At 46.6% G+C, this 12,763-nt stretch overlaps 1 protein-coding gene across 1 annotated transcript; it reads right to left on the reverse strand.

Annotated features, from left to right (window-relative positions):
* Positions 1 to 7,339: 7,339 nt before the first annotated feature.
* Positions 7,340 to 12,720, reverse strand: Tril (TLR4 interactor with leucine rich repeats). Its single transcript, XM_008841525.3, has one exon. It carries the CDS (start codon positions 12,001 to 12,003, stop codon positions 9,586 to 9,588), a length of 2,418 nt encoding a protein of 805 aa, XP_008839747.1. The 5' UTR covers positions 12,004 to 12,720; the 3' UTR covers positions 7,340 to 9,585.
* Positions 12,721 to 12,763: the final 43 nt, after the last annotated feature.

Below are 12,763 nucleotides of genomic sequence, written 5' to 3' on the forward strand. Positions count from 1 at the left end.
AAAGACTTATATCCAGGACACATACGCTTGGTTATGAGGGATTCAATAAGAAAATGTTTGGACCAATGCTTCTCCAAAGGGATATAAGTGAAAAGATGTCTGTGAAAGGGTTCCCAGTATGACTGACCTTCAAGGAGACGCAAGGTAAAAATCAGATGACATACTACTATATATCTACAAGAATAGTAAAAGAAATAATGAAAATATGGAAGGAAAAGAGAAAGGAAGGGAAGGAGGGAAGGAGGGAGAGAGGGAGAGAGGGAGGGAGGGAGAGAGAGAGGGAGGGAGGGAGGGAGGGAGGAATCAGGAAAAAGACAAGTTCTGGAAAGTATTTGGGGGCTGCTGGGACTATCATGCATTGTTGGTGGGAATGCCAAACTCACACTGTATAACCACTTTTGAAAATTATTTGGTAATTTCTTATAAAATTCTTAGCAATCTCATTCCTTGGTTGTTGGTAAAGAGAAATGCGGTATGTATACACACAAAGACTGTGTACAAATATTTTAGCTGCTATGTTCCTAATAGCCTAAAGGTGAAAACAAGCCAGATGTGCATCAATGGACTATCACTCAGCAATATAAAGGAATGGATTCATGCAGCAACATGGCTATCTCTCAAAGCACTATCCTAAATGACAAAAGAGATGCAAATGATATGTATCATCTGCATCCATATTATGCTGTTCTAGAAAAGGTGAAACTGTAGGGACAGATAGAGCTATGGTCACCAGGGGCTAAATTCAGAGAGTGGAAATTTGCTACAAAGGAGAACAAAGGAACTTTTTGTGGTGATGCAAATGCTCTATGCTGCAACTGTGTGCATGGCTCTAGGATTTTGTGTATTGATGGAAATGGGTGGAACTATATCCTCAAAAGGGTGAATTTTACTCCATGTAACTCCCGTGAAAGCATATTGGCACATGCCTATGATCTGAGCACTGGACAGGGCTGGGGGGAATCCCTGGGGTCTAGTCAGTCTAGCCAAATCTCTCCAGGTTCAGTGAGAGACACTTTCTTGAAAAACAACATGGAAAGTGACAAAGGAAAATTGCCAAGGTGGACCGCTGGCCTCCACACACCTGCAGTCACACATACAACACAGGCATGCAAAGAAAGAGAGAGAGGAGAGAGAGAGAGAGAGAGAGAGAGAGAGGAAGACAAGGAGGAAAAGGAATAAGAAAAGAAGAATATAAAGCATGATGCTTGTTTAAGAAGTTGATAGCTGGAATGCAAACTATGGAAAGATAATTTCGTTTTTGGTATTTTATTAGGGTTGAAATTTCCAATCAAGATCATCATGCTATATTTATTTAAGAGAAAAATCTGTTCTTAGGGGTAAAGAAAGATGATCTTGGAAATTGGTCTCTGTATTTAAGACAGTGGTTCAGCAAACAGAGCAGAGCATGAACATTTGCTAAATCTGGGTAAGGACGGCGAGTGTGTGAAATATTTTTGCAACTTTCCTGGTGAACTTTAAATTACGGTCTTTTAGAAAAGAATCAAATAAAAAGAGGATAATAATGATGAGGCTACAATGTTGAGAAAGGCGAGCCCGAGTTCAGGAAAGCCAGATGCAGAAAGCAGTGTGTGTGCACATGTGTGCATGTGTGTATACAGGAAATCAAGGCAGTGAGGGCCTGTCTATGTTTAGACAATATGGCACTGATATGGATCTCTGGCGTGAGCCAACATGGCTAATGCTAGACATGGGGGACGGTTATGAGTCAGCACAAAATGACTGACACAGGATATCCAGGATCTCAAAAAGTAAACAGTGATGTAATCTGTTATATAACCAGTTTTGAGAAGAAGCCACTTTTGTGTGATTTCCTATAAAAGGTCCTTGGGACCAAGGAGATGTGTGCTTTTGACCAGTGGCCTATGTGCCCTTGTCAGAAGAAAATAAAGCATGCCTCATTTGCCAGTGGCTCCATAACTCTTTAATCTCCTGACTCCTCATCACCCTCTTCCCTCTTTGTCCCTGAACTCAGCCTCCACAGTGTGTGTGTTTCAGGAGCTGATGCAGAAGTGGGAAAATATGCACGGAAAGAAGATAGGAGAAGGTTGAAGAGACAACACAGAAAACTTCCTCCAGAAAGCAAGTGTTTTTCTTCTCAATATGATTCTTCTCATCAGCAAATAATAATACACGGAGTAAACGGGTATCTGAACTACAAAAAGAAGCTGTTCCCATCAGCAGGGGAGCCCAAAGTTCACTCCTGTGGAGTGAGGAATGAGTGGGCAAACATGACAAAGGACATATGAACCATTACAGTTGTGCAGTCCCACAAACATCTCCCAAGGAGGAGATGTGTTCTGTACCTGTGCCACCGTGGTAAAGTAGTTTAAGGAAAACAACCAGAAAAATTCAAGAAACAGACACTTCCCCATTTCCACCCTCAACTCATATAGGTATATACAAAGCCACAATGCATACCAAGAGTACATACAAGATACATATACAATGTGTACACACAGCAGTGTGTGGAGTAGATACTACAACAGTAGGTTGTAGAAAGAGGTATAGTTATCAGTTTAAAAGACAACTTTACCTGTAAGATGACTTAACAGGTAAAGGCACTTACCACCAAACCTGAAGGTCTGAGTTCCATTCTGGGACCCACTTGGTGAAAGGAGAAAACCAACCCCTTCAAATTTATCTCTGACTTCTACCTGTTTGCTGTGGCATTTTCTTGCCCATACATGCATGCACACAAAATAAATAAGTGAAAACATAATAAAAATGTTTTAAAAGACAAAAGATTACTCAAGAGTATAAAAGGCAAATTATAGGATCTCATGAGGGAGAAAGGGACACAGGAGAGGGAGGTGAGATGACGAAAATGTACAGTTGAGGGTCAGCAGAATGACTCAGAGGGTCAAGGTCCTCGCTGTGCAAGCCTCATGACAGTTTTATTCCCCGAACCCATAGTGGAGAGAGATGATTCCTGAAAGTATTCCACTGACCTTCAGGCACACCCACAAATATACCCACACCCCCCACACACACCTGTCAGGGCCTGCTCTCCTCATCATACACAAACACAGTAATAATCATAATTTTTTTTTAAAGTTAAGGCATAGTCGGTCTTCATTATTCTCAAATTCCACATCTGAAAATCCATCTTCCTACCACAATTTGTCATCCCAGAATCAACACTCTCTAGCACTCCCATGGTCACTTGCTGAACAGTTGCTCCTAAGTGCTCTAAGCTAAGTAGAACTGTTATTTCGACTCTCATACTGTAAACAAGTGTCCTTTTCACAGGTCTGCTTAGTGACAAGTTTTTAGCATTCTTGTGCTTTCTGTTTGTAATTCTTCTGCTTAACAGGGCTCTGGGTATAATGTCGAAATGTTGCCCATCTCCCTGAGCTCAGGAAGTCTGTGTTGAATGTCATGGAGGGAATATGTGTTAGATGTGCTTTTTTCAGACATTGACCTAGAGTGCTATTGGCTGACAGTCCATAGTAGATGAACCACTTTATTAAATAGGATGCCTTTAAACAGAAACACATAAAACAGTTCTGTATTGATAGGGTGATGAAAATATGAGCAGAAGCTTCCAGGAATTTGTGGTTTTCAGCTGGTAGTAATGGTTCAGTATGCTGCAATCCTGTGTTCATACAGACTAAACTGTAATAACACTAAATACATACAACATACGTGTAATAGATACAACAATAGAATGTTGGTGGAATGAAGTGTTACTCCCAATTTAAAAGACAAAAGAGGGCAAGTGAGATGGATCGGCATGTAAACATGCTTGGGCCCAAGACTAAAGACCCGAGTTCCACCTCCTTGAACCATATGGCAGAAGGCTAGGACTAACTCCTGCAAGTTGTCTTTGACCTCCATATGTGCCCTGTGGCAACTGTGCTTAAGCTTAAACTACAAAGAAAGAAATCTAATTTACAATGGTAGTTGGGTTTGAGAGGGTTTAGAGATATAAACCGGAGGATTTTTTTCAATGGAGGCATTTCACTCTGAAAACAAACATTAAAAAATGTTAACTCGATGAGAAGTACTAATATGGGTGTTCCTTATCATTGGTAGGTAGTAATCTCTTAAAATAAAAATATGGAGGATACCACAGTTAGAAAAAGGGGGATAAGAAGGTGGTAGTCTACAGTGAGACTGTGTTTTCTCATGCTTCAGCATACATGCACTCAGAGCCAAGTGCGACATCAGCTGCAGGGTAAGTATTGCTTCTTCAAAAACTGATTTAAAAAAGGGAATCACTCTTACATGGCTACAGCTCCCCCATCCCAGCACAGGCTATGTCACAGAGCTAGAATTGTAAAGTACTTGTCAGTCTGAAAGCAATGTTATATACCTACATAGTCAGGATATGCTGTGGTCTGCAACCCTGGTGCATGACAGTCAAATCCTATCTACATAGGATACCAGTTCATAGCCAAATTACAAATCACCTTACTGTGTCAAGGAGTAATCATACCACCTGTAGCAGTAATACTCTCAAACAGATGAAGTGGAATGTTTAGGTATCCTGTTCCAAGGTAAGGCATCCAGAGGGTTGCTTTCCTAATTAGTCTTTCCTAATTATTTCAGTAATTAACATATTAATACTTAAGTGTAATTGCCAAATATCTCAGTCTCCCTATGCAAAATGAAATGAATATTGTTTGCCCATGATTGAGCAGAACGAAATGGTCTGAAATCCCTCAGAAGAAAGGCATTTTTGGGAAAATGTGAAAAGATGGCTGTGGAATGAGGCACGTCCTTGGCAGCTGGCCTTGAGATTGGGGTGCAATGGCTCACAAGAAACTGAATATGAGTGTTAGACCATGTGAGGAACCTTGTCACACAAGATGAATATTTCCCTGACCTTAGGTGCTTCTATACTCATTTCAAAATTCTGAAGTCAGGACATGGCAGTAAGCGGGAAATAACTGGAGAGCCACACAGGCCTGTAGAGCCCAGCCAAACCTGGTCACCTACTGACCTCAGAAGCACCCATGGTCATCCTGACCATTGTCACCACCCAGTGGCTGACAAGAGCTGGGTTTACAAATTTCAGAAAGTAACCTAGAGGACACTGGCGTAAAGCTGTCATGTGACATTGTTAAACATCACAACAGCCACTCAAAGAATCTTGGGTTGGAGACCTATAAGCTAATAACTGCCTGCTGTTGGGACCTAGCTTCTGCTTTCACACACAGTAAAACCCTGTGGGGTGTCAATGTATTGGAGAATGCCTTGGACTACAGTGGGGTCATTGTGCTGAGTGAGGACCTGAAACAGCCAAAGTGTAACTTGCACGTCCTTGGGCTGTGAATAACTGATTTTGAAGAGAAAGCCAAAGTGTTTCTGGTTGTTGCAGAAGAGAGAAATCCCTACTTGACAATTGTAAGTGGTGTGCAAATGACACAGAAAATAAGTGTGAAAATTCCATTCCAAGAAACCTGGGTGTATTCTGTCCCAAAGCATGTATAAAGGAGTAGAGGAAAAGGGAATACCCTACTTTGGCCCATTCGTATGTAAGAATTATAGATCACTGACATTCTAATGAGATATGATTTTCTGGTACATATTTTCAGATGTGTTGAGTAAGATGGATGGGATTTTTCATTTGCTAATAGAAGACATGAAGTCAGGGGTAAGGGAGGCAGCAGATGGAGAGGTGGGCCTGAATATGATCAAACTACATTGTATGAAAGTCACGAATCAATAAAATCTTTCTCAAATCTAGAAAATGAAGGGCATTCATGCATTACAAGTATACATTTAGGTAAACTGAGAGAAAATGGATCAGGGGGAGGCTGTCAAGGAGAGATCAGGAAGGGTACCTATTGCAAAATGACTCTTAGTTTCGAGCCAAAGGATGAATTAATTATGCCAAGAATTTCATAAGCACAAAAGTTTGTTGACTATTTAATTCACATTTTTAATCATGAGAAATTTTTCCAAGAACTACCATCTACACTAAATTATGAATCTCAATTAACTGGAATGGGGGGGGCAGGGATTGCTACAATCTCATTATCTGACAGTAAGCAGAAATGCCTTGTCCATGAATCTTCTAAAAGGCATCATATAACTCGCTGTCTCATGTGTAAGAGAATACCACTACAAAGGATGCACTTAATAGCTAGGGAACATCCATGAGATAACTGATGGTCTTGACTGCTGTTTAGTTATTTCTCACAGTACCACTATGCAGCCAGAACTCAGGATGCTCATTTCACTTGATACAGAAGTAGAGGCACAAAGAAATTAGGAAAAAAAGAGCAAAAGTGGCCTTCTGATGATGCTATGACCTCATTGCATCCATGTCCATATTATCACGCACTTTCCTGACACTGTAATTCTTCCAGGACAGTGAGGTCTTGCTTGGGTCACAGTCTGAAGTTTTGAATAATTCTCCTAGTTCCAATGCTTTATTATCCTCTATCTCCAAGTCTTAAAAGAGAACTGGGGACTGATTAACTACAAATACCAAGCAATTCAGTATCTGTTTTTAATGCCTCTTTATTTTATTTATTATTTTTATTTTATGTGAAAGAGTGTATTACCTGCACACACGTAAGTGCACCTCTGTCATGCAATGTCGGAGGAGGTCAGAAGAGGGTGTTGGATTTCTGTTGAACTGGAGTTAGGAATGGTTGTTAACTGCCATGTGGATGCTAGGAACCAAACCTGGCACCTCTTCAAGAGGAGCCAGTGCTCTTAACCCTTTAATGCCTCTTTAATATATAGTAGCTGCCAGGTATTGCTGACTCCTGGTGAAAATAGGTGTGTGGCAAATTAGAGAAGCTGTTCTGGTCACATGATTTTTGTCACCTGGCAGCACTGGGAAGTTTCCTGCGTGGTGGAATTGTCTATCCCCTTGTGTGACGGTATACCACAGGCAGTTCTAACTGTGGCTTGGGAATCAAATACTGCTAACTCATACAATGCTTATTCTTTTTTCTTGAGAAATGTTATCTTTCCATAAGCTCTGTAATGGCAAAAAATGGATCCAGTAAAGATAGTTCTTTCTTAGTATGGTCCATGAGATCCAGAAGGCTTGAATTTTCTAGAACAGGGAACACCTTCTGAGACCCAGCCACCTTATTGCTACTGCTGTTTAGCAATGTTTCATACTTCCACTGACCCTCTGCCTTCAGAGCCATACCATTGTCTTTTGAAGTATAAATTCATAAAACACTTCTTTAAAGTAAAATTCATATCCGCCCATGAAAATAAAAATGGTAAAAACTTCACAAACTTCAAGCTTATGTTTCATTTACAGGAACGAAAACTGCTGTCAAAAAGAAAACATCAAATCATTTTAAAAGCACATCAACACATTTGGAAGGGCCAACAACAAAACATATCTATTAGTAATTGGGTTTATTGACATAATTTGACGTAACAATGTATAACATTTATTCATTTCTCACCGAAAGACTTCAGTGAAACTGTTTTAAGACCAGGCATTCAATATAGGTGATTTTCTGAGGTCTTTTCCAGACTTTCATTGGGACACAATATTACTACCGTATAAAAGAAATAGCTAAGAGGTGCGATGGTGTTATGCATGAAAAACACCAGGAATACAAAAGGTGCCAGAGAGCCTGCAAGTTGAAAATAAGAGTGAACAGCTCCACGACTCCCATGTGCCCATATGCTCTGAATCTAAAACAAGACCTGGCAGTAAACAAAGAATGGCAGTCTATTTCCTGTGGTTTATTAAGTTTTGGCCTGCAGATAAGACTGCCAGAAAAGCAGCTGTAGTTCAAGTGGTCTGAACATTTACTCATCTGGACATAAACAAAGATCAACTCATTTAGTTGCCTGGGTTCCTACTCAGCTGCTGGGACAAGGGCAGGCATGGCTTCATTTAGGCCAAATATTAAAGGAGTAAGGGCCCTGGACTGTGACTGATTCCCTGAGTCATGGGGACCCTTGGGGCTTGAGGCCTGAAACAGAAGAGTCACTGTTAGCCATAGTACCATTGGGTTGGCTGGCCTTCACAGCACCCCACTGACAATAAATCCATAACTACAGTGACTGTAACCACAGTGTACACCCTCTTAGTAACTACAATTAGACCACACACAAATTATTAGTGTGAACCCAAACACTACATTTAGTGATAAACACGGACTTCATAAATATCAGGGAGTAAACATATCCAAAATAGCTAAAAACAAAACTGAACAAATATAGAAACCTAAGCCTAAATTTAAAAAATATTGTAATTACTACTAAAAGATAAGATTTAATAACAGCAAAACACTGGATATTGGAGGAATTAATTTGAAAAATATATAATTATTTCACAGTGAGGGTTTAGCATTTATGACAGTCTCTTGGTTTTAGTAGAAACAGATACCCCCTGATGAAATATTTTCACATTTGTTTAATGCAATTTCTTCCCACCTACTATTTCTTATAAAGAAATACATCAATGTGGCCCAAAATTACACTATCAATGGAAAATCACCCTTAATTTGTTTTGGGGGTGCAGGAAGTAGACCCAGAGCCCCATGCGTGCTAAGCAAGTGCTCTACCACTGAGCTAAGTCTGCAGTCCTGACAGTCACTCTTCGCTTCCTTAATAGGAAATGTCCTTTATTGCTTAACTGTGCAATTCAGAAGTAGGTGCAGTTAACTGCATGTCACTAGTACAATGCAATGAGACATTCACCACATTTATACGCATCTACACAGTTTGTCAGAGATATGATGAGTGAGCTGGAAGGCTGGAATTCCTTATGGGTCATCAGTTATAAAGGTATTGAATTCTTTTCAAAATGGCATTGAAATGTCCTTTTCCATAGATAGATTTAAAAATAAAATTAAAACCACAGGAGCAAACTTGACAGAGAATCTTGCATGCGGCCTTCTCCTGAGACTCTAATCTTAGTTACCCTCAAAGTCGGCAAAAGTTCATCATCTCCTGTACATGTTAAACAACGGAATGGTTCCAGTTCAATTAAAATAGTCTTTGAGTTTATTGGTCAGTTATTAAAGGTCAGAGGTCTTCACATTGTTAAAAAAAAAAAAAGTCTCATTATTTAACCTTAGGATCCCCAAAGAGTTCCTTGACTCAAGTGGTACCACCTGTTTACCCTACCCATCTTGGCATAGAACACCACAACAATGAGATCAGTTGCAAGTCCTCCTTTGTAATAGTGATAGGTCCCTTTCTCCTCAAATAGACCCAGAATACCCCTGTTTGACATTGAGCAAACAAAGCATGCACTGGAGTCTTGCAGGTCCTGTTGGGAGCATAATGCACCGGCTCTTAGCCCAAAGGAGACCAGGCTACTGCACTGCAATCCACAGAAGCCTTGCCCCAGCTGTGCTAAGGCATCCCACCCCTACCACATCATACATTTGTCCTTATTCTTGGCTGATCACCAAGAGCCATCCATTTGCTTTGTGAGTGAATACAGGGAAGTGGAGGGTAATACCCTGATTTGTTTTCAGTAGCTCTTGGCCCCTGACAAATGCACAAAAGGATGAAAGTAGGAGGTCTGATAAAGCAGGGTATTCCTCTGAAATGGGCTGGGGGTTCACAAAGAGTGGTTCCTCAAAGCCAGAGATCGTCTCCACACCCCTGAAAGCACTGGGCCTAGTCGGTAAATCTTTGCAAGAGGTGGTCCTCCCGTCTCAAGCTGCCACCCGCCCCACCCCCGGTGCTGTCCATGAAGCGGTCACAAGGAAATTCAATGAGGTCTGCCTCACTGAGGGCACACACGGTGGCGCGAGGTCGGTGAGACTGGAAGCCGGAGAAGTCGGCAGAAACTCCAGTGCCCATGGAGCGCAGTGGCCGTCGGGTGGAATACATGTGGCGGACGTGGACCGGGGCCCCACCTTTCCGCCTGGCACGCAGCTTCCTCCGCAGCCACCTGGATCCCCAGGCCGCCAGCGCCAGGAGCACCAGCAACCCGTTGACTGCCAACAAGATCAAGGTCAGCAGCTGGTAGTCAACAGTGCCTCGACTTCCTGTCTCTGGCAGGGTGACCAACCCTGCGCAGTGGTCCCGGGGGGCCACAGGGCAGACTCGGCCCCCGAGCACACCCTCCACGCACACCAGGTAGGGGGTGTCCCCGCGCAGCTCGTGCAGCGTGGCGGAGTCACTGCGCTCAGGCAAGTAGACGAACCTGTGGAACTTGGGCTGCTGGCCAAAGCGGTCGAAGAGCAGGCGGAAGCGCGCGCCGCCCAGCGGCCTGGGACTGCGGTGCTGGCGAACCGCCCAGCGCACCGAGGCTCTGTCGGTGCCCACCATCTCCACCGTCAGGTTGCACAGGATAAACTTGTTGAAGTCACAAGGATCAGATACCAGCGGCGGCAAGCCGACCCCGCCGTCGGACTGAGCTGCGCGTTCCTGCTGCTCCAAGGCTAGGCGCTGCTTTGCTGTGCGCTGCCAGGCCTCTCTGGCAGATGGTGGGGCAGAGGCAGGCTGAGTCGTCGGAGTGGGCTCCGCTTGGGTCGGACGTCCCGGACCCGGCTTCTCATGCAGGTCCAAGGGCTGAGGCACAGGGTCCAAGGCAGTAGTGGCAGAGGGGCCCTGACGCTGCAGGCCTGGACCCCGGTGGCTCAATCTCAATGCAGTGCGGTTGCCCAAGAGCTCCTTGGCAGCTCCATCCCAGAGCACTCGTGGTAGAAATCGCCCCCGCTGCTGGGGCTGGGACTGCGGTGGCAGCTCCTCTGCGAGTCCTCCTGCAGGGGGCGTCATTTCCTCCCCGGCAGCAGTGGATAGGGACCACTGCCTGCTGCCCGCGGTGGGGGAAGGTGAGGGATCTGCGCAAGACCCATTCTGCAGTTGTTGGTCGTCCAGGTAATCCAGGTATTTGCCCTTCAGGGCCGGCGGATGGCGACACTGCAGGAAGACTGTCAGGAGGCGGCCTTGAGAATGCCAGTCGCCCATCCAGCGCTTCAGACCCCGCAGTCGGCAGTCACAAGTCCAGCCGTTGCCGTCTAGATCCAGCCGGTAAAGAGCCGGGCTGGCGGCGAAGATGTCTCCAGAAAGGGCACTGAGCGCGTTGTCGCGCAGGCTAAGCTCCCGTAGCCGGCCCAGGCGGCCAAAAGTGGCCGGGTGCAGAGCAGACAACTCATTGCCACTCAAATCCAGTGCCTCCAAGCTGTGCAGAGGTTCCAGCAGCGCCAGGGGAAGCTGGCTCAGCCGGTTCCCTTCCAGATGCAGCTCGCGCAGGGCCTCCAACCCCCAAAAGGCCTCCGGCGCGAGGTGCGTGAGCTGGTTGCCCCTGAGCGAAAGCAGGCCGAGGCGCGGCAGGTGCTGGAAGATGCGGGGGCCGAGATGCTGTAGGCTGTTGGAGGACAGGATGAGAGTGGACAGGGAGCGAAGTGGGGCGAAGGTGGCCGCATGGCGCAGGGAAGGCTGCAGCTCGTTGGCAGAGAGGTTGAGGAAGCGCAGCTTGCCCAGCTGGGCGAAGGCATTTTTGCCCAAAAAACGAATCCGGTTAGACTCCAGATGTAGGTAAAGCAGGTTACCCAGGGGAGCGAAGACTGCGTCCGGCAGCGCCCCCAGGGCGTTCCCATCCAGCCGGAGCTTGACTAGACTCTCCAGGCCCTCGAAGGAGCCGCGGCTCAGGCGGCCGATCTCATTCCCATTTGCGTAAAGGATGCGCAGCTTGCGCAGCGGGGCCAACGTGCCCGGAGCTAGCGCCTGTAAGAGGTTGTTCCCCAGGTAGAGCTCCTCCAGCCGCGAGAGCTTCTCGAAGGTCTTGGGGTGGAGAGAGCGGATCTGGTTGTATTGCAGGTCCAGCCGTCTGAGCTGCCCCAGGCGGTGGAAGTCGAAGGCGGTGATGTTACTTATGAAGTTGCCGCCCAGGCTGTAGGTAAACACGTCCTGGGGACTGGGCAGCGAGCTGGTCTTGGGCACCGCACGGAGCCCCCTGTTGGTACACAGGAGGTGCTGGGGGTGCTGGCAGTCACAGCGCTCGGGGCACAGGGGCTGGGCCCGCTGCAGGAACGCCAGGCATCCGCACAGCACGAGCAGGAAGCGCACGGTGCGGACAGCCTCCATCGCCGCCAGCCCAATGTGCAGCGGCCCGACTGTCCTGTTGGCCAGCCGGCTCCGTGTCTCTGCATTCCCCTCGGCCTAGCCAGAGTCGCTACACGGCCTCTTTCGGACTTCTCTGCTGCGTCCAGCCCCTCCTCCGCCCTTTGTCCGGGTGGCTGGCCCGGGACTCTGCGGGCTGGCTTCGCGCGGCCAAGTCAGGAGGCGTGGGGCGCTCGGGGATCCGCGGGTGCTACTTGTTGCATTTCTGAAGAAAACAGTTTCTTTGGGTGCGCGTCGGGGGCGGGAGGAGGGAGCTAGACCGGGTGCTTTTTGTTTGCAGCAGAGTCCGGAGAGCTGGATTCCCTGGCGCGGATTCTCCCCGCCGAGCGGATTCCCCAACTGCAAGCGGAATCCCTTCCAAGAGCTCCTTGGGGTGCGGCTTGACTGCCCAGCCGGGGTCACTAGGCCCCCGCAGCCGGCGCCTCCTCATTCGCAGTCCCGGCTCGGAGCGCAGCCCGGGTGGGAAGCCTGGGGACCGCGCGGGCTGCGTCCGGAAGGGACCCAAGTCGGCCAGGAGCTAGCAAACCCGGCGGAAATTCGTTCTTCCCACACTCGGCCCCCCGGGGACACAGGCCGAGAAAGAGGAGACGGCGGAGGGAGGATAGACCCAGGCTAGGGGGAGGAGGAAACACTAAGTGGCTCCGCGGCTGGTCAGCCCCAGTCCGGACGCCAAGTGAGAGAAGCAGGGATTAAAAACAGCTGTAGGGTCGGCTGCGCTGGGGCG

Source organism: Nannospalax galili, unplaced genomic scaffold, assembly GCF_000622305.1.
Source record: "Nannospalax galili isolate Female #2095 unplaced genomic scaffold, S.galili_v1.0 scaffold158, whole genome shotgun sequence".
Classification (NCBI taxonomy): Eukaryota; Metazoa; Chordata; class Mammalia; order Rodentia; family Spalacidae; genus Nannospalax; species Nannospalax galili.

Coding starts and splice junctions, on each gene's coding strand:
- Tril (XM_008841525.3), bottom strand. CDS start 12,003: ATGGAGGCTGTCCGCACCGTGCGCTTCCTGCTCGTGCTGTGCGGATGC.